Below are 23,019 nucleotides of genomic sequence, written 5' to 3' on the forward strand. Positions count from 1 at the left end.
TAGTGCAAGACAGGTCGGGAGGAGGAAGGTTCTACAAGAAAACAACAAAGGAAAGGAGCAACTCCGCTTGAAAAATTCAAAGGAGAGAATCCTGGTCATTTCACATGATGAGAGGCATGGACAGCACTGGAGAGTAACACATTATACTTTGCATCAAGTTCCAATACCGAGCTGCCGACGGTCAGTTAGGTAGTGGATCTAAAGTGGAATTGTCTCATGTTACCCAGACCCTCTGGCAGTCTAAAACCACGCATTCATTAGGGGCACCTCCTCTCTGATCTGTGCTCTATCGCTTCCAGTATCGAAATTTCAAATGGTTTCCAATCGCTCTAATTTCTGGTTGGCTTTGTTCTGTAGCTATGCCCAATCAGTTAGAAGAACAATGAATGGGGCTAAATATTCCCCCCCCCCCTCCAATTGTCAGAGATGCACAATTTTGACAGAGCTGTTTCACCACAGGAGAATTATCTTCTAAGCTCAGTGTTTGAGAGACAAATACATATAAAAGTGGAACCAAAGAAAGCAGAAAAATTGAAATCTTTCGCAAGGGGAAGGCAGTGCCCCCTTAAAATAGGCTAGTGGCAAAGGAGCCTGTCTTGAGACTCACGTGGGGGAGGGGATAAAAATCTGCTTCAGCAATTCTTCCAAATCATTATCACCATAATCCCCTTGTAGTGGGGCATCAGTGTCTATGTACAGTAGCAAATGGTGACTATTAATGTCTTCGACCCTGTCGTGGATAAAAATACTATCCTTTTAATTTCACTTACAAAAATAGGAGCAATATTCAAACAATGATTGTCTTTTTTTCTATTTATTTTATATAAAAACATAAACAGCTCAGGCGAATTTTTTTTGTTCTTGTGCAGGCTTTATATGAAGAATTGTTCTCTATCAGTAGTATTTATATATATATATTTATATATTATATATAACTTAATGATTGGTCCACAAAGTAGATCTGTGCGTTTCTCTAGTGCTTTTATACAAAAAGAAAAACAATATTATTATCAAAATATTCATTTAATGGCTTTACTTCATACATAAATACATGTTTAGATAACACAGGAGCGGTGATTGTTCAGTCACTTTGGAAATGACTTTTGTTTTTCTCTTTTTAGGGCTTTGTATACACAGGAGTGGAGGGTGACTCAGCGCTACAAATACGCTACTCGGCGTCCTTTGTTTTTAACTCTTTGTTTATACCTTTTCCCCAGGACCGCTGCCAAGTATTTCTTGACAGCCATTTGTTTCCGGTAGCGGCTGTAGCTGTCTGTGAAGATGCCATCCGAGTGCCGTTTGGAGAGCGGTTCCGAGTCGTCCTCCAGGCCGCTGGCACCGCTGCAAAGCAAAGGACAGTTACAACATCTGGATCCATTCCCCTGTCCTGCCTGCACTTTGGAGGCCTTCCCTGCTTTGCATTTTGGCTCTGGGAACTCCGGGGCTGCTTTAACCTTTTCAGATTATTATGATTATGCGTCATTTAGGGAAAGCTGTATTTGTTTTGTTTGTTTTTCCAAAGCTATTCGATTCGAGGGAGGGCGGGAATGAAGAAACTAAAGCAACATGTAGACCTCAGGGAGGCAGAACGAAACAAAGAATCTATCCAAACACGCGGTGAAGTTGATATCTGATCATAATATAAGCCGACAGTCGGGAGACAATATATTCATGGCATGAATTATTCATTATGAAAATGTAATCTATTTCCCCATGGGCTTTATTAAAACGTTACCTTCTGCCGAACTGATCTTCATTGCGCCGGGCTGGCGTGTGCCAGGATGTCTGACTTTAAACGCGTTTTGTTTAAGCCCCGCTACACGGAAGTGTGGTGAATTCTATTTTTTGCAATGGAGAGCGCTCTTAAAATACCCAGAGCTACACCTACAACTCATCTCTTGTTGCGGTTCTTCCCACCGGCTATAGCCTGAATCTCTGGGCTACTGGACTTTCTTTACAATGACCAGATATTTATCATCAACTAGTCAACTGGGTTTTTCACTGTGCCTTTCACTTGGGGTCAGAGAATGAGATCGAGCAAAAACCCTGCTGGATTTTGACATTTTCCAACTGGGCGTGTTGCTTAGTGCGCGAAACACCAACCACACAGCGAGCGTAACAATTATACACCGGTGGTACATTACGCTTGGTTTAATAGAAAGACGGTTTCCTCTTAACGTGAAATAAATAACAAATAAAAATCTTACCCGACCCGTTTGGCCATCAAAGAATGCAGGTATTTCCTAGCGGATAGTTGACCCAGGACTCTCCTGTAGGCTTTGTTAAATATCCCATCGGCGTGCCTAAGTAGGAAACAAAGATCAAACACAGGAAGAAAGATCAGTGTCCAAGCCTGGGGACCGGACCTCAGCAGCCCCTCACTCCAAGGAGGGATGGCGGAAGGAAGCCCCTGGCTGGCTGGTGGCTTTATGTACCCTGAGTGCAGAGGGCGGCCTCCGCCTTAGGACCCCGAGGGACAGCAGGGCCCTCCCAGCACTGGCACTCCCAACCACCAGGCTCATTTCCTGAGCGCAGCGCTCGCCTGGCGCGTCTGGTGTGTTTCCCGGAGTGCCATCACCAGTCCTTCCGCGGCCAGCCTGCTTCCCCACCCCTCCCCGCCTGCTTGGAGGTAAGGGGCGCTTTTCCTCTCCTCGAGCCTTTATTCGGGCGGCGGGGCACGGAGGGAGAGAGGTGTTGCGGCTCTTTTGCATGGGATTGACCAGGATCGTTTTGCTCCAGCTCAAGTCATACGCCCACCAAGAGGCTCCCATATTCACCTCTTTTCCGGTGGGTAGTACAGGGTGTACATGTCGTCTATCATGGAGGAAGGGTTCGCTATGCCAAGGGGGTCGTTGTCAAAGGCGAAATCCTGCAGCGTGTTTCCATCCTCGTCATACACTTCATCTTCCAGCCTAGCCCGGAAAGCAAAGGGCAAGAATTCAGACGCATGTGGCGGTGCCTCCTGAGAAATCCTACATATAGGAGCATTTGATCAATGTTATTCAGGGCTACTCCTCTGCCTGGGACCTATTGGGTTTTAATATGGGCACTTCCGAGGCTGGACTGAAGGCCCTGCTAGAGGAGCCCACAGACAGGATTACACCTACCCCTCTACCCCCCCCCCTTCATTTCATCCCCACGCCTCCGCATCAGTGTAAGATCAGGCGCGGGAGAAATACACAAGCAAACCAACCTGCTGCTAGGCTGGAGCCAGAAACAGGTCCAGGGGCTGCCAAGGAAGCAGCTGATCACTACCCACCTTTCCCAGCACGAATCCTGATCGCTTTCCAAACTACATACCCAGGCGCGCGCGTGGGGGCTATAAGTTAAGCGAGACAAGAAGAGCAGCGCTTCCCACTGTAGGGCACCCGCTTTCTCTAGTCCCCCCTCTCCCCGGAGAGATCAGAAGCTCTGCCGTTAGCAAATGACTGCTCCGCCTTTCTCACAGCAAGTGGGATCGGGGTGGGGCTTGTGTTTGTTTGTGTTTTTCGTTGAATGGTGTCTCTGTCCTTGAAGATCGCTTGAGTTTTGTTTCTCTCTCTCTCTCTCTCTCTCTCTCTCTCTGTGTGTGTGTCTGCGGCAAGATGTAGGTCACTGAACGTTTCAGGCAGCTATTTTTGTCTCCGAGCTCTGGCAGGGAGATTAATAATAGATGCGTGTAAAGTGTTTCGCTCCTGTTAATTCAGGCGCTTGAATAAACCGAACCAGGTCCCCTCAAACGAATGGCCCCTCTCACCCCACTTAACGCCCCCTGGAAGGACTGGCCATTTATGCGGGGACGGCTCCCCCCAGCTCTGGCAGCCGAGGGCCCTGCGGCGAGGCTGACCTGAATCCCAAAGCCCCGGGTAATGCTTTGGGTCGTTTAAGGCCATTCCGGAGTGTGTGCTGCCCCGCACCCAAGGGCGAGCTCCGACAGTTCACATGCGCTCCAGAGTGAGTTTCGCAGTTCAGATGTTGCATGCACTTTAGTGCTGAACCACGAGAGTATCCCCTGTGGGACTTGGCGGAATAAATAGAGCTGCATAATTTTCCGAGGGAGCTAAGATGGGTGGATCGGAAAAGCTCCCCCGTGCTTCTGTTGTAAGAAACGCTGCTCGTTAAGGTAAGCCAGATCTACAGCAGGCTAGAGCCAGAAGTAGATTGATTGCCACTGTGTAAAGTTTCACTCCCTCCTATTAAGTGGGAAATCGTCCTTTGTTGTATAGGTTTGGACTGGGGGCTGCCCCTACACTCGGCTCAATAGGCGAGGCTAGTTCTGAAATCCTGGCAGCTCTGCTCCAGTGTGTTAACAATCCTGCTCCGAATCAAATGAGCGCAAGACAGTCTTACGGAATCCTGAACCTAAATCTCAGGAAGAGTGAGCCGGATCACGCTCTGTCCAGCCCTGAGTACTACAGTAGCCCCGCTCCGGAAAATAGTACTTAACCTGTGTTAACCAATAACACAGCTTGAGGGCAGATTCTACCCGGCTGTGATACAGGAACTTAATTCTAGAACGTATCTAGATCTGTATTAGAGAGAGAATAGAGAGGGATATTATATGTGTTATAAAACTAAGTTGTATCTATATCTATACATATTCCTTAATACCTGGTAAACGCTTCTGCCAGAAATGTGTCATTACAATCTTTTTAGAACTGTATGCTTCAAAATGCTTTCATCTAGGTACTGTCTATCTGGAAGTACCTGTCAAATCTGTGTTAGCAGGTTATCGCCACTCAAGTTAGGCTCAGAGGTAGCCGGAAATATATATATATATATATATATATAATGTGTTGTTGCACTGTAGTGCATATAGAAAAATTGATTCACTAAAAGGCTAATCAGCTTTTTCCTATAAGGCTCACCCTGCCTTCTGAGAACTATGCTTCATTCAGGACCACAGTTAACAGAAATCGAATAGTTTCACCAAGACCCAAAGTCAGATGCTTTCTCTGTTATTTAGGAGAAAAGGGTATAAGAATAAGACAGGCCTGTGTAGGGAATAATACAGCGTAAGATCCTTCAGGCTAACAAGACTTGATGGAAGAAAGGGGCTAGTCCATTAAACTCTCCATCTCCTGGAGAACGTAAGACTCTATTTTAGTTTCCCTGTCACAGGATCTAAACTGGACTTTTAATCAAGCAGCCCCAGTCTCCCTCCCCAAGAAGGTAGATGGAGTCGGTAAATAGGGGCGGTGGGGTTTTGCGCTTTAGTTTTTCTTTCTGGATGCTTTACATTGCTTGGAAGAGCTCTACTCCGTTAGCAAGAGAGGGAGAATAAAAGCTACCCGACACACACACAGAGTCCAGGAGACAACTACCTGCCAATGCTCTCTGCTAGCTATTACCAAGATGCAGGGGCATAACTGACGGGGACAGCCAGGGATGCGAGTCTTGCAGGGATTGGGAAGAGGGAGGGATAAAGAAGGTACCTACCTTAGCGCAGGGTATTGAAATCCAGCAGCAGGTGAGCAGTAGACGCTGCAGTGCATTATTATCCCATAGACCAGTAGTGCTAGGATCGCTTTGCTACACATTGCCACTCTGTGTGTAAGGGAAGAAAGAAAAAACAGTCGTCAAAATGCTCCCCTCACTCTCCCTTTCCCTTCTAGCTTTGCCACTAGCAAAATCTAACCGGTTAGAAATCAAGTCTTAAGTGTGCTCGATTTAACAACAAAACGTGTGCGCGATTTGTGTGGAGCCGTTTGTCTTCAATTACAACCAGACACAACCCCCACTTCCCAGCACACAGGCGCGCGCACACACACACACACACACACACACACACACACACACACACAAAAGTGCCTGGGCTAACGAAACCCGATCTCTCCGGTTAAAGCTGCTGAGATGCCTGCGATACATTTTCCTTACCATTAAACTCTTAACACCCGGCACTAAGAGAGTTTGGCTGCGCAAATAAAGGGTTGATTAAAAAAAAAACTCTCTCCCAAGTTTCAGCCGAAATAGTTAAAACTCTTCTGGCAGCGCCTCTCTGACGATCAAAGGAGCCGAAGGCAGAAGAGCAGCAGTTACTTGTCTTCTGGTTTAAGGGGATCCGCTCAAAAAAGTTTGTAGGTAGCAGGCAGCACAGATCTGGAGTGGAGTCTGCCAGGGAAGGGACAGCAAGAAAGGGGCAGTAAGGGAAGGAGACAGAAGGGAGAAAGAGAGGAAAGAACACAAGAGCGGGGAAGAGAAAGCCAAGGAGGGAGAGAGAGAGAGAAGACGGGAAGCAGAAGCAGGCTGTGCTGGAGCTGCTGTCAGTGAGATGTTCTCTTCCCAAGATCTTTCCCTTCACTGAGATGCTTCTCGCTTCAGCTGCTGCTTTCTCCTTCTTCTTGCTCTGTGACTCCAAAGTTGACCAATCTTCCGCAGCTCGTTTTTTTATGCAATTAGCAACAAAATCTTTGCAAACACCCTGCTTTATCAAGAGCCCTCTTTGTAAACATCGGTCTGCATGTTACCTTTAAGGGCGGCAGTATTGTTTGTTGCACTGTTGTGGCGTTCGGATTTTTATTCATGAATCAAATGAGGGGTTTTTTTTTCAGTCACGTAATAATCGGGTATCAGAAAAGACGTCACCACCTCAATTCCTCAAGGAACATAACAATTCTGTGCCGTCCTCGCGGATGATCTGATCGAGAGTCATAAGCTTCTCATAAACACTTTAACTCATACTTTTTTTTTTTACACAGAGCTCTAGAAGATTTAATGCTTGTGGAGTTCTCCCTGATTCAAGTTGTGGGGAGGGATAATAGGCGGCTGAGGAAATTTTAGGCTTTTTACAGACCCCATCCTCAAGGGTAGTCTCAGTAGCCTAACCACAGAGCAGCTCTGTTTGAAAAGATGAGCTCTGATGTGATAACTTCTATATAAATTCGTTTGGCAAAGCCCAGGGTTCTAATGTGGTACATATGTTCCCTTCAACGGGACAATTAAATGAAGAAATACGCTAGCGTTCTTACTGTTGTTGTTATTGTTATAAAGGCTGTTTGAAGTCTTGGAGGCTTCTCAGTAATTTTCTAATTAGCGTTTGTAATTGACAATTGCTGGCTGGTGGGTGGATTGATGAGCTGAAGGCTCCCAATGTGGAGCTGTCCAAACTCTGCGGTGCTGAACTGGGGAAATGTGGCGACCAAAAGACTGACTTGGAATAACATTTTCACCATTTGTTTTTTTATGCAGAGCTCCCAGATGGGTAAAGGAAAATTAGCAATGCCATAATTCAGCCTATACAATTATGATGTCTCACAATCACTGTAGCAACAAAATATTTACAGCAAGCTATAGCCCGTTCCCGTTCTGAGCGTGTCGTCACATTTTTCTATACGTGGGATTGGAAAACATCCCTTACTATTTGGGAAAACATGCCACAGGGTCCGATATTGTCCTTTATTGGATGATACTGCATATTAATTTCGGCCAGAAACATCCCCATTAGAGGACTGAAATGATTAGAAATTCGCAAGCCCTGATTCACTTGTCACTGACAAGAACGGAGTGCAGCACATGTTACTTTTCAGGTCTAATTTTCACTGTGTCCCTTTCCCTTCCTGTCTCGTGTCTGCGATTTGAGCTCCTTGCAGGGCAGCAGAGGCAGACTGGAAAAGAGAGAGGATTTCCATTAAAAGTTCATTTGCTGAGGGACTCTTAAGGGAATCCCTCCGTTGGGAGGTCTCAATCCACCAATATTATCTTACTGAAAATGACGTGGAGGCATGAAAGCGCTGTGGGAAGACCACCGTCTGGCTTCCAAACCTCTTGATATTTCGATGATCTTCTTGCTCCCCCTCAACGGTAGAAATTCAGATTCATTTCCGAGAATTACCCAAAGAAATACAGACTGCAGGAGCCATTACAGTGCATTTTAATTATTTGGCTCATCAGCAGAGAATTCAGGAAGCAGCAATAATTTAGTCCTCCTGTTTCCTATTTCAGTGGTTTGGGTGAAACAAGTTTAAATGAGCTATTTGAGCTCAAATCGATTTCTCAAAAACATACAATTACAATCCTATTATGATCATTAAAGATTTTAGTATTTTCCCGGGGGTTCAGGAACTGGAACTTGAATGAAGTATTCCCTTAGCAATGGTAAGCTATGCGATTATGGAAAGGCTCAATATATAATACAGCATTTGTATACACAATTATTTTATAAGCACTATGTTAAATACTGTAATAGTCCTTTGGTATTTGGCAAATAACTAAAAATCTAAAACTTAAAGGATCCAATTATACTATAAGAATCAATGGGTGGGTGTTTTTTTTTTCCTGAGGGAAAAGAATAGCTACTTGTTCTGATGATGAGGGGTTGCCTTGATAATATTGGGGTGAACCTATTAAAACTTCTAATCTTGCTTCTCCAATGCATTCCAAACCGTGTTGGATACAAAGAACTACCGGAATACGTTTAAGACTCTCCGGAAAAGGACACTCAGTGTAAGTAGAGGGTGCCATCGTGTGGGGACTTTGTTGTTTTCATGACCTATTAAAGAAAAAAAATATATTTGGGGCCAAATCCGGAAGCTCTCATTCAGTCTTTGCTTAATAGGTATTCAGGTAAACAAACACAGAGGCCCGAGGAGTTTTGCCTGAACAGAAGCCGAGTGAAGGCTTCGAGGTTTGATTTACAGCGAATATATTTATGCATAAACTCCCTTTAATTTATTCTTGCCCTCCAGATCCCTCTGCAGCTAGGAACAGATGTCATATTATTAAATCAACCTGCCAGGGAAATGTTTCCTCATTATCCCCTCCCACCTCAAATGTGGAATTTTTCTCCAAAATTACCCTGGCCCCAAGTCGAGGATGGCAAGATCCAGGCTTGGGCTAATAACAGCTTTTCTAGCACAAGAATGTCATGGATTTAAGCCTGGTATCTTTCATTCTTGAGAGAGAGAACGAGCTCTATAGGGTTGGGAAAGGAAGATTTCTCCTGTTCCGAAGTGACAAGAATCCACTATATCAGACGTAAAAAGATATTTTAGGTGATTTTTATTGATATGTATTAAATTGTTTTTCCTCCCTCTGACTCTGCAGTGGTAAGCAGGGTAACTAAAGCATCTACCTATCCAGAGAGAGGGATACAAGAAATACAAATGAAAAAAATTAAACTTTCAAACATTTTATTTTTTCCCTGTAATCTATACAGCGTATCCAGAATAAACCTTAGCATGCTGTGGTAAAAAGGTTTATGGATGCTCATTTAAGGTGAGCTGCAAAACTCACAAATGTCTTTGCCACTCCTGAGAAATCCAACGATCCCAAATTCATGCCAATAAAAACCTGTATAGCATACCGCTCCATCATGTATTCCACTCATGTGTATGCACATAATATACACATATTACATTAGCAGTCTAGGTTGAAACAACAAAAGAGGTTTGATTTTGGCCTGCCGAAGAAAGTAGATTCCAAGCTAACTCTGTAATTTGAAAGGGATTTAAGATTCACAATACTTGATCTTAGGTATCACATATAAAGCAACATCTGCACACAAACAGGTGAGCTAAGATTTTGGTGGCAGAATTTTCTTCACCTTCCTCCTATCACCTGAAATTAATCATTTGAATTTACCTGAATGCATCCTTTGTTTTTTCAAAATATTTCACAAAGTATATTTTTAAATTTCCATAGATATTTTAGTGGAGTTATAGATCCTCCAAGCCTGACATAATATGAATGTACTAACACCCTGAGGTGGATGGCTCTAAGGTTGTGGTGGTGGTGTCATAGATTTTCATTCAATCGTGCATATTTCATACTTATCTACATATGGTGGCTGGTGCTTGAAGGGTAAATCTATTCATTTTTTCAAACCCTTTTTTAGATCTAAAGGCACAGGACTTTATGACAACATCAGAAGCAAGCCTTGTTATCAGTCTACAAGCCAGGAAGAAAGCATATACATATATGGAGCCACAGCCATGCCTTCTCAGCAAGCCTACCCTTTGCTATGTTTCCCACAGGAACTTGGACTGCAGTATTTGGAGCCTCTAGTTTCTCCATAAAATTCCACCAGTAAGTTTAAAATACAAAAGAATTAATTCTTTCCTCACAAAAAAAAATCACATGTGACAAAAGCACAAATTCTCCAGGGGGGTTGATCCAATACCATGTCTTTTACTAAACCTAATGCATCACACATTATTGTATCAGTGTCCAAACAAGCAGCTTAAAGCCATTCTGTACCTTCTGAGCAAAGTGCCTGCTTCCAGTTTTGAATCTCATCTGCATAGTGGTAAACCTCAACAATTCCTCTCTCACCCCCAGGACATCAACTCATCATGAACAAACCTTAGTCTTTTAACCACCACTCCATTTCCGTTTGCAGAACTGCATGGGAAATAGATGGAGTACTATTCTAGTTAGCACCCTCTTGCACAGTTTACACTGAAATTCATAACATCTGATCTACTACAAAAGGCTTCATCTCTCCTACCTAACTGTCCTTCGGAGAACCAGGCCAAATGATTCAGACAAGCATACAAAGGACAAACCAAAGAAGAGTTATTCATGGCATAATACTTTATTACTGCTAAAACTCTCAAGTTAATAAAGGATAAAATAGCACCTTCTGGACTAATAAAAATATGTACAGTGGGCCCATTTCTGCTGCTCTTAGTTACTCGGGATTAAACATAGGTGTAAGTGCACTGAAGGGAATGGAACAGATCCTTTCTTCTGACAACCACTCTATGTCTCTCTTTCCTCTTCAGTCTCCTCCTGCCCAGAGGTAGGGTCACATTCCACAAAAGAGAAGAGTTTGTTTGTTTCTTATCATTTTTCTGATAATTGAACTTTGTCTGATCTGAGGGGAAGAGACTCAGAAAGAAACTAAAAAATGGAAAATTACATTCAGCAGCAACTTAGGCCAATCCAAAGGTGTTTCGTGCATAAAGACTTACAACTATCCTGAGTTGTTTGAGTGCCTTTCTCCTGTGTTACCTCTTTTCTCTGTCTTATCCTAAGTATCTTTAGTAAGATTACTCTCATTTAGGGAGGCTTAGATGTCAATGCAGCCATCTGGGTACCTGATGATTTTTTCTCTTTCTTTTCCTACTGTTCATGTACATAACGTGTAATTTATTACGTTATGTGTATTTGTAAGCCGTTTCAATAGGTTTTGTACAAACAAAAGGCCAGAAACTGAAATTTCCAGCAGTATAAGACATCCAACAATGATGGAGGTCCTGTAGATGAGTGGAACAATGAGGAGTTTAATAATTATCTTTAATGTGCACTAACAGCTAATCATACCTAAAATAGATCCAAAATAATGATCCGTTACCTAGGACCTGATCCTATGGGGAGTTGAGCGCTTCCATTGGGGTGCTGAGTGTCATCAACCATCCCTGCAAGGATACTGAAAGACAAAAGATGGGCAGAGAAAGAAGAGAACTGTTTGAGTTTTTACTGAACAGCATTTTCATTCCAAGAGCTTCAGAACATACATAAGGTAAAAACTAACTGTAATAGGGAAAATCTGCCCATAACAACAAAGTCTGGCAATACTAAATCACGTCACTTCTTTTCAGTGGACTTCCATTTGTCTTATAGAGTGAAATTCAGTCCTGTGCAGAGGGCCAGCAAAAGACCTATGCTCTTCTGAAGTCCCATTCAAACACTCAAAATAAGGCTTACGTGGGATTTCAGTGATGTATCACTCTTGTAATGGTTCTCTGAACAGGGTCGATTTCTACTCATACTGAAGAGTCACTCTGCTTATATGGACCCTCTTTGGAGCCCAACTTTGTGAGTAGTTAAACATCTCTACAGAGTAGTGAGTTTCTTTAGTTCTCATTGAATTTCCCCAGTGGCTCTCCTATAGGACCAGAGACTTCCCTCACCAAAGTTGTTTCAGGACCCCATGTAAAGAGGGATTCTCTCCACAGGAGGTGGTTGTTGGAGAAAATAGTACTGCCTTTTCCCACCATATGGTGTGGGAGCAATGAATCTTACCTCCTCATCCACTTCCCAGCTTTCCTCTCCTTGCCAAGCCCATTCACTGTCTGTCACCTACCTGCATAGATCCCTGATCTGGTTGAAAGGGGGAATGCTTCTCTGGAGGCACATGAGCCCCCACTTCCATGTGAGATGGGGAGATCTACACACAGAGGATCTCCTCTCTATACGGCTCTTTGGGCTTAACTGGCCCTAACTGGCCCTTAACTATTCACTTTTCTGTATATTAATATTGCCATGGCCTCGTTTACATTTAGGCAGCAACCTACAAAATATCATTAACCCTGTTCTCAGTCAGCAGAGCAGAAAAAGTACCTGGCAGCAAGAAAAAAACCCATCCTGTTCTCATTAAAGCCAATAATACAACTCCCAGTGACTTCAACACTTAGCATCAGGCCTAAATACACTGGGACAGACAATAGGCTGGTGATCAGCATAATGCCACCAAAATCAATGGAGCAGCATCAATTTGCACCAGCTGTAAATGACGCATTATTTGTTGGCTCCTCCCTTCACAAAAATCATTGCCAAAGTAGACTTGTGTTCTAAGAAGTTGCAGACCAAATTGTAATCCAAGTGCCAGTCTCTACACCCAGTTTATAATAGAATTTCAGACACACTTTTAACCGTGGAGCTTCTGTGTCCTTTTGGGAAAAAATCCTTTGCAGTCTGAGTTTTTGACTTAATGGCATATATCTAAAGTTATTTATAGTTTAGAATGACCAGATATAGTCAGAACAAATTACTAAATTAATCAGAACATTGCTTGTCTCTTCAGAAGAAAAAAAAATAGAAATCATCTATATTTTCTTGTTCCAAAAATTCTTATTTCCTATTACTAAACATTAATCATCTGGTTTTTATTATGAGCTCACACAGAAGGATAATGTCAAAGGTCCTCTGGCTTCTGATGTGGCTGATTTGCACTGCCAGAGCTTAAAAGGTAGCCCCAACCTGGGAGAATCCCAGGCTGACATAAAGCCAATCTACTCAGTACTTCCAGTAAGGGTAATAAAATGTACTGAGATGGGTCATGCACAATCCAAGAAATATAAAATCACAACTGCATCTTGGGAGTGTTTCAGTTCTGTTTTTCCATTTAATATGCATGTCCTCTGCCACACGAAGGAATGCTAAGTGGTCTAAGCCCTTCGTCTGAAACACTGGTGCAAAGCCATGCAGGATCAGTTCAGACATCTGCATGGTGATAAATTGTCCTCCAAAGGATTTTTTTGTATGAGACTTTACAAAACAAGATTCTATCTGAGCGTGAAGGGCCAGATTTTCCAAGATTGTTACACCCATACAACTGTGCGTGTGTACTTAATTTGTGCGTATTTGCATACACACATAGGCAGCTAGATGAATAATTGTCACTTGTGCACACAACTGTTCTCTCAATGCATGGCAATAGAGTATTGCACATAAATTAGATGCACAGCCATCCCTGAAAATCTTGCTGCTTATAGCACTTTCATAAGAGCAGATTTTTGTTCCAGTGTCTTTAGCCAAAATTTCACCTCCCACACTAGTGTGACAGTAAGCTGTTACCCTCCCACCTCCATGGTGGCTTCATTCCAGTGCTGCTGTATTCATAGGCTGTCTAAAGCACTTAGAGATCCTTAGGGATGAAAGGAACAATAAATGGAAAATATTATCATCCTCTCTGGCCCTCTGGGACAGGCTAGATTTGAAGCACTTAAACTTAACTTAAACACCTGTGAAAAAACATCTAGGGGAGATATTCTGATAGATTCATAGACTTTAAGGCCAGAAGAGAACACCATGATCATCTAGTCTGATCTCCTGCACACTGCAGGCCACAGAGCCTCACCCAACCACTCCTGTAGTAGGCCCATAATCTCAGCCTGAGCTACTGAAGTCCTCGAATCATGATTTAAAGACTTCAAGTTACAGAAAATCCACCATTTATCTTAGTTCAAACCAGGAAGTGACCTGTGCAGCAAGATGCAGAGGAAGGGGGGAAAAAAAACCCATGGTCTCTGCAATTCTGACCTGGGGGGAAAATTCCTTCCTGACACCAAATACAGCAATTATTTAGCCTCTGAGCATGTGGGCAAGACCCACCAGCCAGACACCTGGGAAAGAATTATCTGTGGTAACTCAGAGCCCTTCCCATCTGGTGTCTCATCACCAGCTGTTGGAGACACTTGCTAATAGCATGCTCAGATGGGCCATATGCCTTTGTAGGCAGCCTCATCATACCATCCCTTCCATAAACTTAGCATGCTCAGTTTACTCAAAAGAACAAGTGGCAGTTTGATTTGCAGCAGGAGTGGGTCACATAACTGCCATTTGTGGCTTTGAATAGCTTCCCCTAGATTTTTGTCAAAGATGTTTAAGGTTTAAGTCAGAGTTAATGACACAAATAAACACAAGCTGAGGTAGTACATTGCCTCTTCCATTTTTAAGGACTTCTCTTCACATACAGTGCTACAACAGCACCGGTTCAGCTATGCTGCTGTGGCGTTTGAGGGAAGACACTAGTAGAGACCTTCTCCTATTGGCATAGGTAATTCATTTCCTCGAGAGGCAATAGCTATGTTGATGGGTGAAGCTCTACCACTGACATAGGGCTGTCTACACTGGGGGTTAGGTCGGTATAATTACGTCATTCGAGAGTGTGGATTTCACACCCCTGAGCAATATAGTTATACCGATGTAGGTCTGTAGTGTAGACCTGGCTTAACTTCCCATGTTGTGCCTGAGCATTGCTAATAATTATTATTAATTATATTAAATTATATATTTAGATTTATAAAAGTTTCAGTATTTTCCTATCCAATGCTCTGGGCACCGATTCCATGATTCAAGTTCATGCCATATGTAACATTGTCATTTATAGACCTCAGTCCACTGTAATGCCCGAGCTGTACCACAGTCAAACAGATTGATGAAACAACACAGTTTCAGTTGTAAGGGTATCTTCTGCATTTAGAGTCTGCTCCTGCACCTGGGAAGGCAATGAGAGCTTTGCCAGTAACTTCAACAGGCTTTGGATCAGATCCCAAACACATGCATATAACCCCTCTAGTGTTAATAGACATACAAGCCCAGTCAAGGTGAAATTGACTCACAGTGTGGAGGGCCAGGTCAAGCCCTCCATTCTACTAAGCTGCATATTGAGAGTGTACAAGGGAGCCGGGGTGTCTACACACCCTCTACATGGCACCAAAGAAGTTTTTGCTTCAGTCCCACTTAGGTCAAATCCAGTTGGTGCAGATCCAGTGCCCCCCACATCTCACATGGAGCTTCTGACACAGGAACTCTGGACTTTATTTTCTGCTTTCAGTCACATGACCTCCACTGGTCTTCATAGCAATCAGTGTCACTCAGAAAGACAAAGAAAACTATACATGCAAAAAGAAAATATATCATGAATTATATGAAACTTTTGACAGCAGTTGGTTTGAAAATGATTACATTGATAACCTTGAACTAAACTAAAAATAATTACACCCACATTACTCATCCACAGAGAATAGGATACTTGAAGGAGATTTCGCACCTGCACAAAAGGTGTCCTTCAAAATACATTTATTTTCCCCGCCCTTTTTATGTTCATTCCATGAATGGCGCTGAGTTAGTCATCCCACTTGATGCAGCGTTTATTTGTTGGACTGGTGTCCTTCCATTATTTTAAGGGGGGGGAGGGATTTTTGAATCACTGTTCCTCTAAATATTTTTCTTTCTTAATGAACAAAAAAGTGTGCATTTCTGTTCTAGCATAGTGACATGTTACAGCATAGTCATCCTAGAGCATTGACAAGTTCACATGCTATTGACGGCATAGGGCAGTAGTTCCCAAACTGTGGTCCATAGACTAACAGTAGTCCTTGGAAAACTTGCTGGTAGTCTGAAGAGAATTGGATAGTCTCATGGTGCTGACTTCTTTGCCTTGTTTGCATCTGCTAAATTGCATTAAAAGAAGCTAAATATACATAAAATACTTCCCTAACGTTAATTTTCCAGCTTCTGTAGTTGCTACAGGGATGTTATTTGGTCACTGATTGAAAGAGAGATTGTCCCCCAAGACAAGACAAGATATGGTCCATGCTATGAAAAGGTTTAAGAACCGTTGGCATAGGGAACACTGTACATGATCAAATGCTTGCAGTATTCTGCCCAATGCAAAATGACTTCAATAGGGAAGTGAGTCTCCTGTGAAAAGGAAGCCACCTAATAGATAGATAGATAGATAGATAGATAGATAGATAGATAGATAGATAGATAGATAGATAGATAGATCCCCTCCACTCTTCTTAGACAATATAACATTTAAGGGCCACAGATATTTTAAACTGAGGTTTTCTGAACTACTAAAAAGTGTGCAAAAGGTGAGATTGCTCTGTACAAATACTTGTGAAACTAACCAAGTAGAACAAATTAAAATATGACTTTCTAATACTATGGAGACTTGTGAGTTTAACATCAAAGTATCATATTCACAACCATTGCTTTAATTCAGCTGTAAGGGCCTGATCCCCATAGACACTGCATACCAGCAATTCCAAAGGAAGGCATGATACATCTCTAATGTGCATACAAAAGCTCACTGTCCTGGGGAGGCACTTCAAAACAAATTTAAATATCTAAATACAATGAATGGGGGTTGTGAATGCTCAGCACCTGTCAGGATCAGGCTCTTAATGGGATAAACACAGCAGCAAGGGATGGAAATATTGATTTCAGATAATATTATATTAACTTACGCTCCCTGATTATCTTATAAGTGTCAAATTTAAGCTGAATAAGAGGAAAACTTGCTGACGATGAGATCTGTGCAATTATCTTCCAGGAGAACGAGTGGAAGCCTTATCCTGGATAGAGACTTTGAAATCTAGATAGGACAAAGCACGTCAAAATATATCATAGGAAGCAATCTGGCACTGGCAGAGGGAATATTACACAGAGCATAGTAACCCTCATTGGATATAAACACATTTTAAAGAAACACTGTGATGGATCCTTTAAGACCTTAGGGCCAGATTCACTCAGAGTCTTCACCAGTTTCTGATGACACAGACAGTGTCAGAGATCCCCCAGAGTTGAAATATCTACCCTGGGAAGGCCTGCAACAACATAAGATGTCTCCAAACCTGCTTCCCCCCCCCCCCCCCCGAAGGCTGCCCACAGCCTCCCAGTGCAGCCCCAGAAGTGAACAGCACTGAGGGAACATTGGGGGATGTGCTTATTCACTGCACCACACTGCAGCCTCAGCCAATAGAGCTTTGGGTGGTGATTAAAGCTGCTTTCCCTTAGAGGCAAAAGCCTCCTGGTTGCAACAACGATCACTGCTGCAGGGTGTCACAGGGCTGGTTCAGGACCCTATGCCTGAAAGGGAAATCACCACCACCAGCTGCCAGGGGAATCTAGGGAGGAAGGAACAGGACTCTGGAAAGGGCTAATGAAACTGAGAGGGTCTTAATTAGGCCAACTTGGAACTACCTGGGAAAGGGGTGTGTCTGTGAGGGCAGGCCTGTCAAGAAGGAAGTCCGACAGTGTACTGAGAGAGTGAGAGTGCCATGTCTGAAGCAGTGAGGCCTAGCAAGTAGAGAGAGCCAGACCTTGAAGGGCTGAAGCCTGGGGGAAGGAGCCTGAGGATAAACTAGGAGGGCTAGGAGGCCTGAAAAGCCTGAGAGAGAGCAGGAAAAAAACCTGGAGCTGAGCCCCCCAAAAAGATCCAGCAGGGAATTAAGAGACACTCACTGGGGTGGGGGGAGAAATGGTCTAAAATGGACATTAGAAGCCTAATTACCTTGGAGAATCTGGGCCCACGGGATGGGAACAGGACCTGATTAGGGAGTGAGCCAGAGTGGAAAATATTTGGATTAACATTGAAGAGTGATTTACTTTGCAGGGACCACAGCAGAAGACCTAAGGGCCCTAGGCCCCAGGAAGGAGAACCTGAAGCTAGTGTGACTGTAGGTGTTGATTTATCTAGTTTGGAAAAGGGGGAGGGCCAAGTCACTAGAAGGGTAAGGGGACCCTGGATATCCAGAGGGAGTGCTTGAGAGGTAGAAACTCAATTTAATCCTGTCTGGGTGCTAGGGAGTGCTCTAACTGATGGACTCCTCCCTTGACACATGGCTTTTACAGGGGTGAATCTAGTCTCTATTTTGTGCTCTGAGCAGATGCCGGTATACAATAGAGCCTTAACCATGCTTTGGAGTACTTAAAATAAGAATCTGCTTGGATTGCCCAGGCGAACTGGGGGCTCACACAAGTGCACCCTCTCCTGTCTTTTTGCCTATATGAAGCAGGAGAGGGATAGCTCAGGGGTTTGAGCATTGGCCTGCTAAACCCAGGGTTGTGAGCTCAATCCTTGAGGGGGCTGCTTAGAGATCTGAGGCAAAAATCAGTACTTGGTCCTGCTAGTGAAGGCAGGGGGCTGGACTCAATGACTTTTCAAGGTCCCTTCCAGTTCTAGGAGACTGGTATATCTCCTATTATTATTTTTTAAGTTCAAAGTAAGCTCTATGGCTGGCCATGGTGAGAAAAATGTTCTTTTATGGTGCATTATAAAAAAAACCCTAAAAGAAGCTTTTCACACCACAAGATCTTCTAAAAGGATTCTGTCAACACAAAAGCAAATCCTGACAGTAGCTGCCTTTAAAAATGCTCAGACCTCCAAACTCTGAAAGACATTTCCTTATTTAAACTTTTGTTAGTCTTGTGGATCGATTCTACCATCTGCGTTCAGGGGGACCATATCAATAACTGCATGAACAAAAAATGTGTTTTGATTATTCAAATTATTAGGATTTTTAAATCAATAACTTATCCTTCACATTAAGGTGTTGTGCCTATGGAAACTGCATATTCAAATACCCTACAAAACAAAGGAACTTTATCTCAGAGCTGATACATCATTTTTAAGCTGCGCAGAAATTACTGTTCTCTGCTTATTGCACATACAAAGAAACAGTTGCTTTTGCACTTGGTCTAGATGTACAACAATGTACACCTATCTCACATACTTCAAATAAGATGCTGGAACTGCTGTTTTGAAATAATATATAAAAATTTAGCTCTTACAAATAATGGAAAATAGAAACCTATGTCATTTTCTTAAAAGTAGGGGTTCCTAAATAATTACAACCCGCCTTCTGAAAATTCCCCCTTTAGTTTCATGCAGATTATTTTATATGATGTAAGGGGTCTACACCAGTTAATGCCTGCTGAGGACTTTGCAAGTCAAAATAACTGTTTAACTGTAAATCAACACTCCTACACTGTTTTGAGATTACCTTAAACTCCAGCCTTTGCAACAGATTGCAGCAAAGAAGAGGGGAAGAACTAGAAGTCCTTACTGTTAATATAGCTGACAAAGAATCTTGTGTTATACTCAGTTTTCAAACTAAAAGAAACCACTGGTAAAGTCAGAGCAGGTTGTTTTGGAAGGGTACTTACTATGAGTTTGATTATTTGGTGATACCAAGGACATTTTCACGTTAATTCAGTTGGAAGAGTCAGTAATGTCAATAGCTACAAATTAGTCACCTGTGCTGAAATAATCAGCTTCCTAAAGTACATATTCAGACAAATGTTAAAACTGTGGGTGATTCGATCCTTCATAGAGGTTTATAAAATGTAAGAAGAGGGCAATCTGCAGATCAGAACAATGTGTTGGAGGGATGGAGTGGAAACCATCATGGTCAGGCAGCTAGTAAAAATTCAGATGTGTAGTAACTAGCATCTAGTAACTCTATTACAGTTGGTAATTATCTTGTAAAATTACCTAGTGCTTGAGTTGGCAGCCAATTTTACCACCTGTAGGTGATCATCCATCACACTCTAATGTTATGGCATATTGGACCCCATAGGGATAATAGTTGGGACACGCAGGTGAATGAGACAGACACAAGGAAGGATTTAAGATGCTGGCAGGGATTTGTTAATTTAACACTGTCGAGTGACACTATAATTAGGTCCAGTGGGGGAGGGGGTTTACCAGGCTCCCACCATATATCCCATAACTCAGGATAGAGACTTCTCAGCCTGTCCCAAGGATTCAGCTCATTCTGCTGAATCTTCTCACCCTCTCCACTGTGAAGGGGACAGAAGGTGCCAAAGAGGGATCTTGCCCTGTGAAGACTTAAAGTCTTTCCTTTTCCTAAGGTCCAACAGAGAAATCCCAGGTCTCTTATTTCTGAGATCTGGCCCTTTTGGCCTTTTATCCACACTGGACACCTTCTGTAAGTAGTGATGAACAAAACATTCATACAAATGACTAAGTTTTCTAAGTCCTACTTTTAGTTAACTGAACTGTGCCTCCATCACGATGTGAGCAAAGCAAAAAAACTACTAGGCCTCTACCAATTTGGCCCCCAAAGAGAAAAATTCCTTTCTGACCCCCCTCAACCCAAAAAGCTACTTGGCCAAACTCACAGCATCCTAAAAACACAGCTCCTATACCACAACTACAGGAAGCAAGGCTGGGGCAGCTAAAATGGGGTAAGAGGGTCCAAAAGAACCAGGCAAGGGTTTGAATTAGTGAGGTGCTAATAAGTTCTCATCTCCCGCAAGCTGGTCAATGGGAGACAGAGAACCCATGGGAGATGATAGGTCCAGCCTTGCATTTCTCCAGCATGCAGTCTGTCCCCTCCTTTCTTTTCGAGACTGTCCATCACCATGCAGCCCCTAACGAGTTCCCCCACCTGCTGAGCTGGGTGGGTGGCATTTGACTTGATGCCACAATTTTAGAAGTGAGCAAAGAGAGAGAAAATGCATCCTTTTTACAAATACGTCAATAACTTTAAAACTCGAGTCACAATATTCAACTGCACTCTTTTTGAAATGGTTTTTAATTATAATTCCAAGGACAAACAGTACTTCATATCTGTGTAATACAACCCATTAAAAACCTTACAAGGACAATAGCATACTTTGCCTTGAAGCATAAAAGATCCACATGGGAGTTTTTACATCTTGGAAACAACAGAAACTCTGGATCACATGGAAAAGCCTGAAATAAAAGCATGACTAAGCCATGTTCCTTAATGACTGTTGAAGGAAACAAAGTGGAAAATACCCATCCATCCATTACTCCAACCAGTGGCCTGGAAAAACAAACCCAGGCTGATTCTCGCTGTCCTTTCTTTTGTTATCTGATGAGATGCTCAATTACTTTATCCCAAATTTTGGAGACTTAGGTCTAACTTACTTTACAGTAAACTTGTTTTACAACAATCCTAAAATCCAGTCATATTTTCCAAAGCCATTGTTGCAGGAAAATTGGTAGCCCTCCATGTCATCAGAATTACTTCATTGTACAATATCAGTGCCACTAGTTATTTTTTTAAGCCAGATTTATTTATAACCCTGAGGCAACCCCTAAAATGACTAAATAATTATTTTACTTTGATGCAGCAATACTTTTTGCCACTTATATATAACCAAAATTACATTTTCAAATCCACAGATTTTTGTGGGTAAGCTAACCCATTGTACTGCCAATATTACTGTGTATATTAGTGTACTACATGATGGTGATATGTTCAACACAGAAAGAATCCTTACCAAAAGCACTCCTTTTTTTATAATGTTCTCTTTCCTACTGAGGGCTATCTCTGACCAGCCACACTGTTGGCGTCCTGAAAAGCACTCGAGCTTTGATTCTCTCTGGACCCTGGAAAATTTCGCTCCTCTTTGGACTGAATGGGGCCAGCAGCACTGACCCTGACCCTTCTGATCTCCTGCAGGGACTCCTGTCGCTGTAACGGAAGACGAGACCCAGCGCAGAGCCACGCGCTGCTGCAGATCCGCATCTCTGCAGAGGAGAGTTCATGGGGTCTCTGGGATCTCTTGAGAATGGGAAGACCTGGATGAAGGTCTCCTGGCCATGAGAGACAGGCAGGGGAAGAGAGAAGTGAGGCCGAAGCGGAGGAAAAGCTCCAAAGCCGAAGAAGGCTAGAGGAAAGAAAAGCAGCAAGAAAACAAAAAATAGGACCCCAGACGCAGACCAGCCTAAAAAAAAAATCAAACCAGTGACAAGACTACCAAAAGACAAGCGCAAACGGACCCACGGAGTGCCTGACGATTCTGGCGATGGGGACAGTGTGGACGGACAGTTCCTCGAGGATTCGAACGGACGGGGGATGATGCTGGTTTCGGACCAGGAAGAGGAGGAAGGCCATTGAGGTGAGGGGCCGGCCGCCCCCCCGCTCATCTCAATCCCTGAGGATCAGGAACCTCCCCGGTCATAACCTGGGCCTTAAATCAGGAAAGGAGCAGTCGAAGTGTGGGAGAAACATGTAAACTTTTAAAAAAGATAAAACATAATCCTTAAAGGAATCTGAAGTATGATCCTGTATATATGAGAATAGGAACAGATATGAAAAGCCTCATGGAATCCTCCTGGAGGACTGCCTTATTGGGTGCTCTTTGGTTCCAGGAGAGTGGGACTGCAGAGGCTTTCATGCTGTGTGGTAGGTGGCCAGACAGCCGAGCCCGGGCAGCAGCAGGACCACGAGCACTCACTGCCCCCAGAGCGGGGCTGCCTCTAGTCTGGGGTTTCACGAAGCCTATCCTCATCACGCCCAGCTTCTCCTCTCAGGTGATCTCTCTAGGACTCCTGCTTCTAATTGGTGTAGTATTATTAAAGTACAGCAAAACCAAAGTATTTTTAAAAAAAGCAGAAGGACACACAAGCTGCGTGACGCAGCGGCGGGGCGCACAAAAGGGAGCGCGGACGAGGAATGGAAGCGGGGAATAGCAACGAGGGAGCGGTTCTGGAAGGGGCTCAGAGGTTGGTAGGCATAATGAGAGTTTTATTCAAACAATTTCTCCAAAGTCCTTGTCAAACACGGTGTCTTGTCGAGTGGGTCAGGGCATAGGTCGGCAATTTGCGCACACACCACACAATTAACCACCACCTGCAACAACTCCAACAAATGTGCACCTCTTTCTGTCACATGTGCTTTGAATACTGCATGGATCCTTGCTCCCACTGGCATGGAACACCAACACTCTGCACACGCTGATGATGATGATGATATGCCATGATGCATCAAAAACTCCCACTCATCAGCCTATCAGGCATGGGGGCAG

At 43.3% G+C, this 23,019-nt stretch overlaps 1 protein-coding gene across 4 annotated transcripts; it reads right to left on the reverse strand.

The window, feature by feature from the left end:
• Positions 1-954: 954 nt before the first annotated feature.
• Positions 955-21,505, reverse strand: ADCYAP1 (adenylate cyclase activating polypeptide 1). 4 transcript variants are annotated; one of them, XM_039525785.1, is made up of 6 exons: positions 21,490-21,505; positions 11,242-11,347; positions 5,419-5,526; positions 2,778-2,972; positions 2,208-2,303; positions 955-1,341 (listed from the first exon to the last, which is right to left on the reverse strand). In XM_039525785.1, exons 3-6 carry the CDS (start codon positions 5,517-5,519, stop codon positions 1,158-1,160), a joined length of 576 nt encoding a protein of 191 aa, XP_039381719.1. In that variant the 5' UTR covers positions 5,520-5,526; positions 11,242-11,347; positions 21,490-21,505; the 3' UTR covers positions 955-1,157. The 4 variants fall into 4 exon arrangements, with proteins under 4 accessions (XP_039381719.1, XP_039381716.1, XP_039381717.1 ...); XM_039525782.1 differs by lacking the exon at positions 21,490-21,505 and adding an exon at positions 15,126-15,162 and having other exon boundaries at positions 11,273-11,347; XM_039525783.1 differs by lacking the exon at positions 21,490-21,505 and adding an exon at positions 15,126-15,152 and having other exon boundaries at positions 2,778-2,912; positions 11,273-11,347.
• Positions 21,506-23,019: the final 1,514 nt, after the last annotated feature.

This window comes from Mauremys reevesii, linkage group 2, assembly GCF_016161935.1.
Source record: "Mauremys reevesii isolate NIE-2019 linkage group 2, ASM1616193v1, whole genome shotgun sequence".
Classification (NCBI taxonomy): Eukaryota; Metazoa; Chordata; order Testudines; family Geoemydidae; genus Mauremys; species Mauremys reevesii.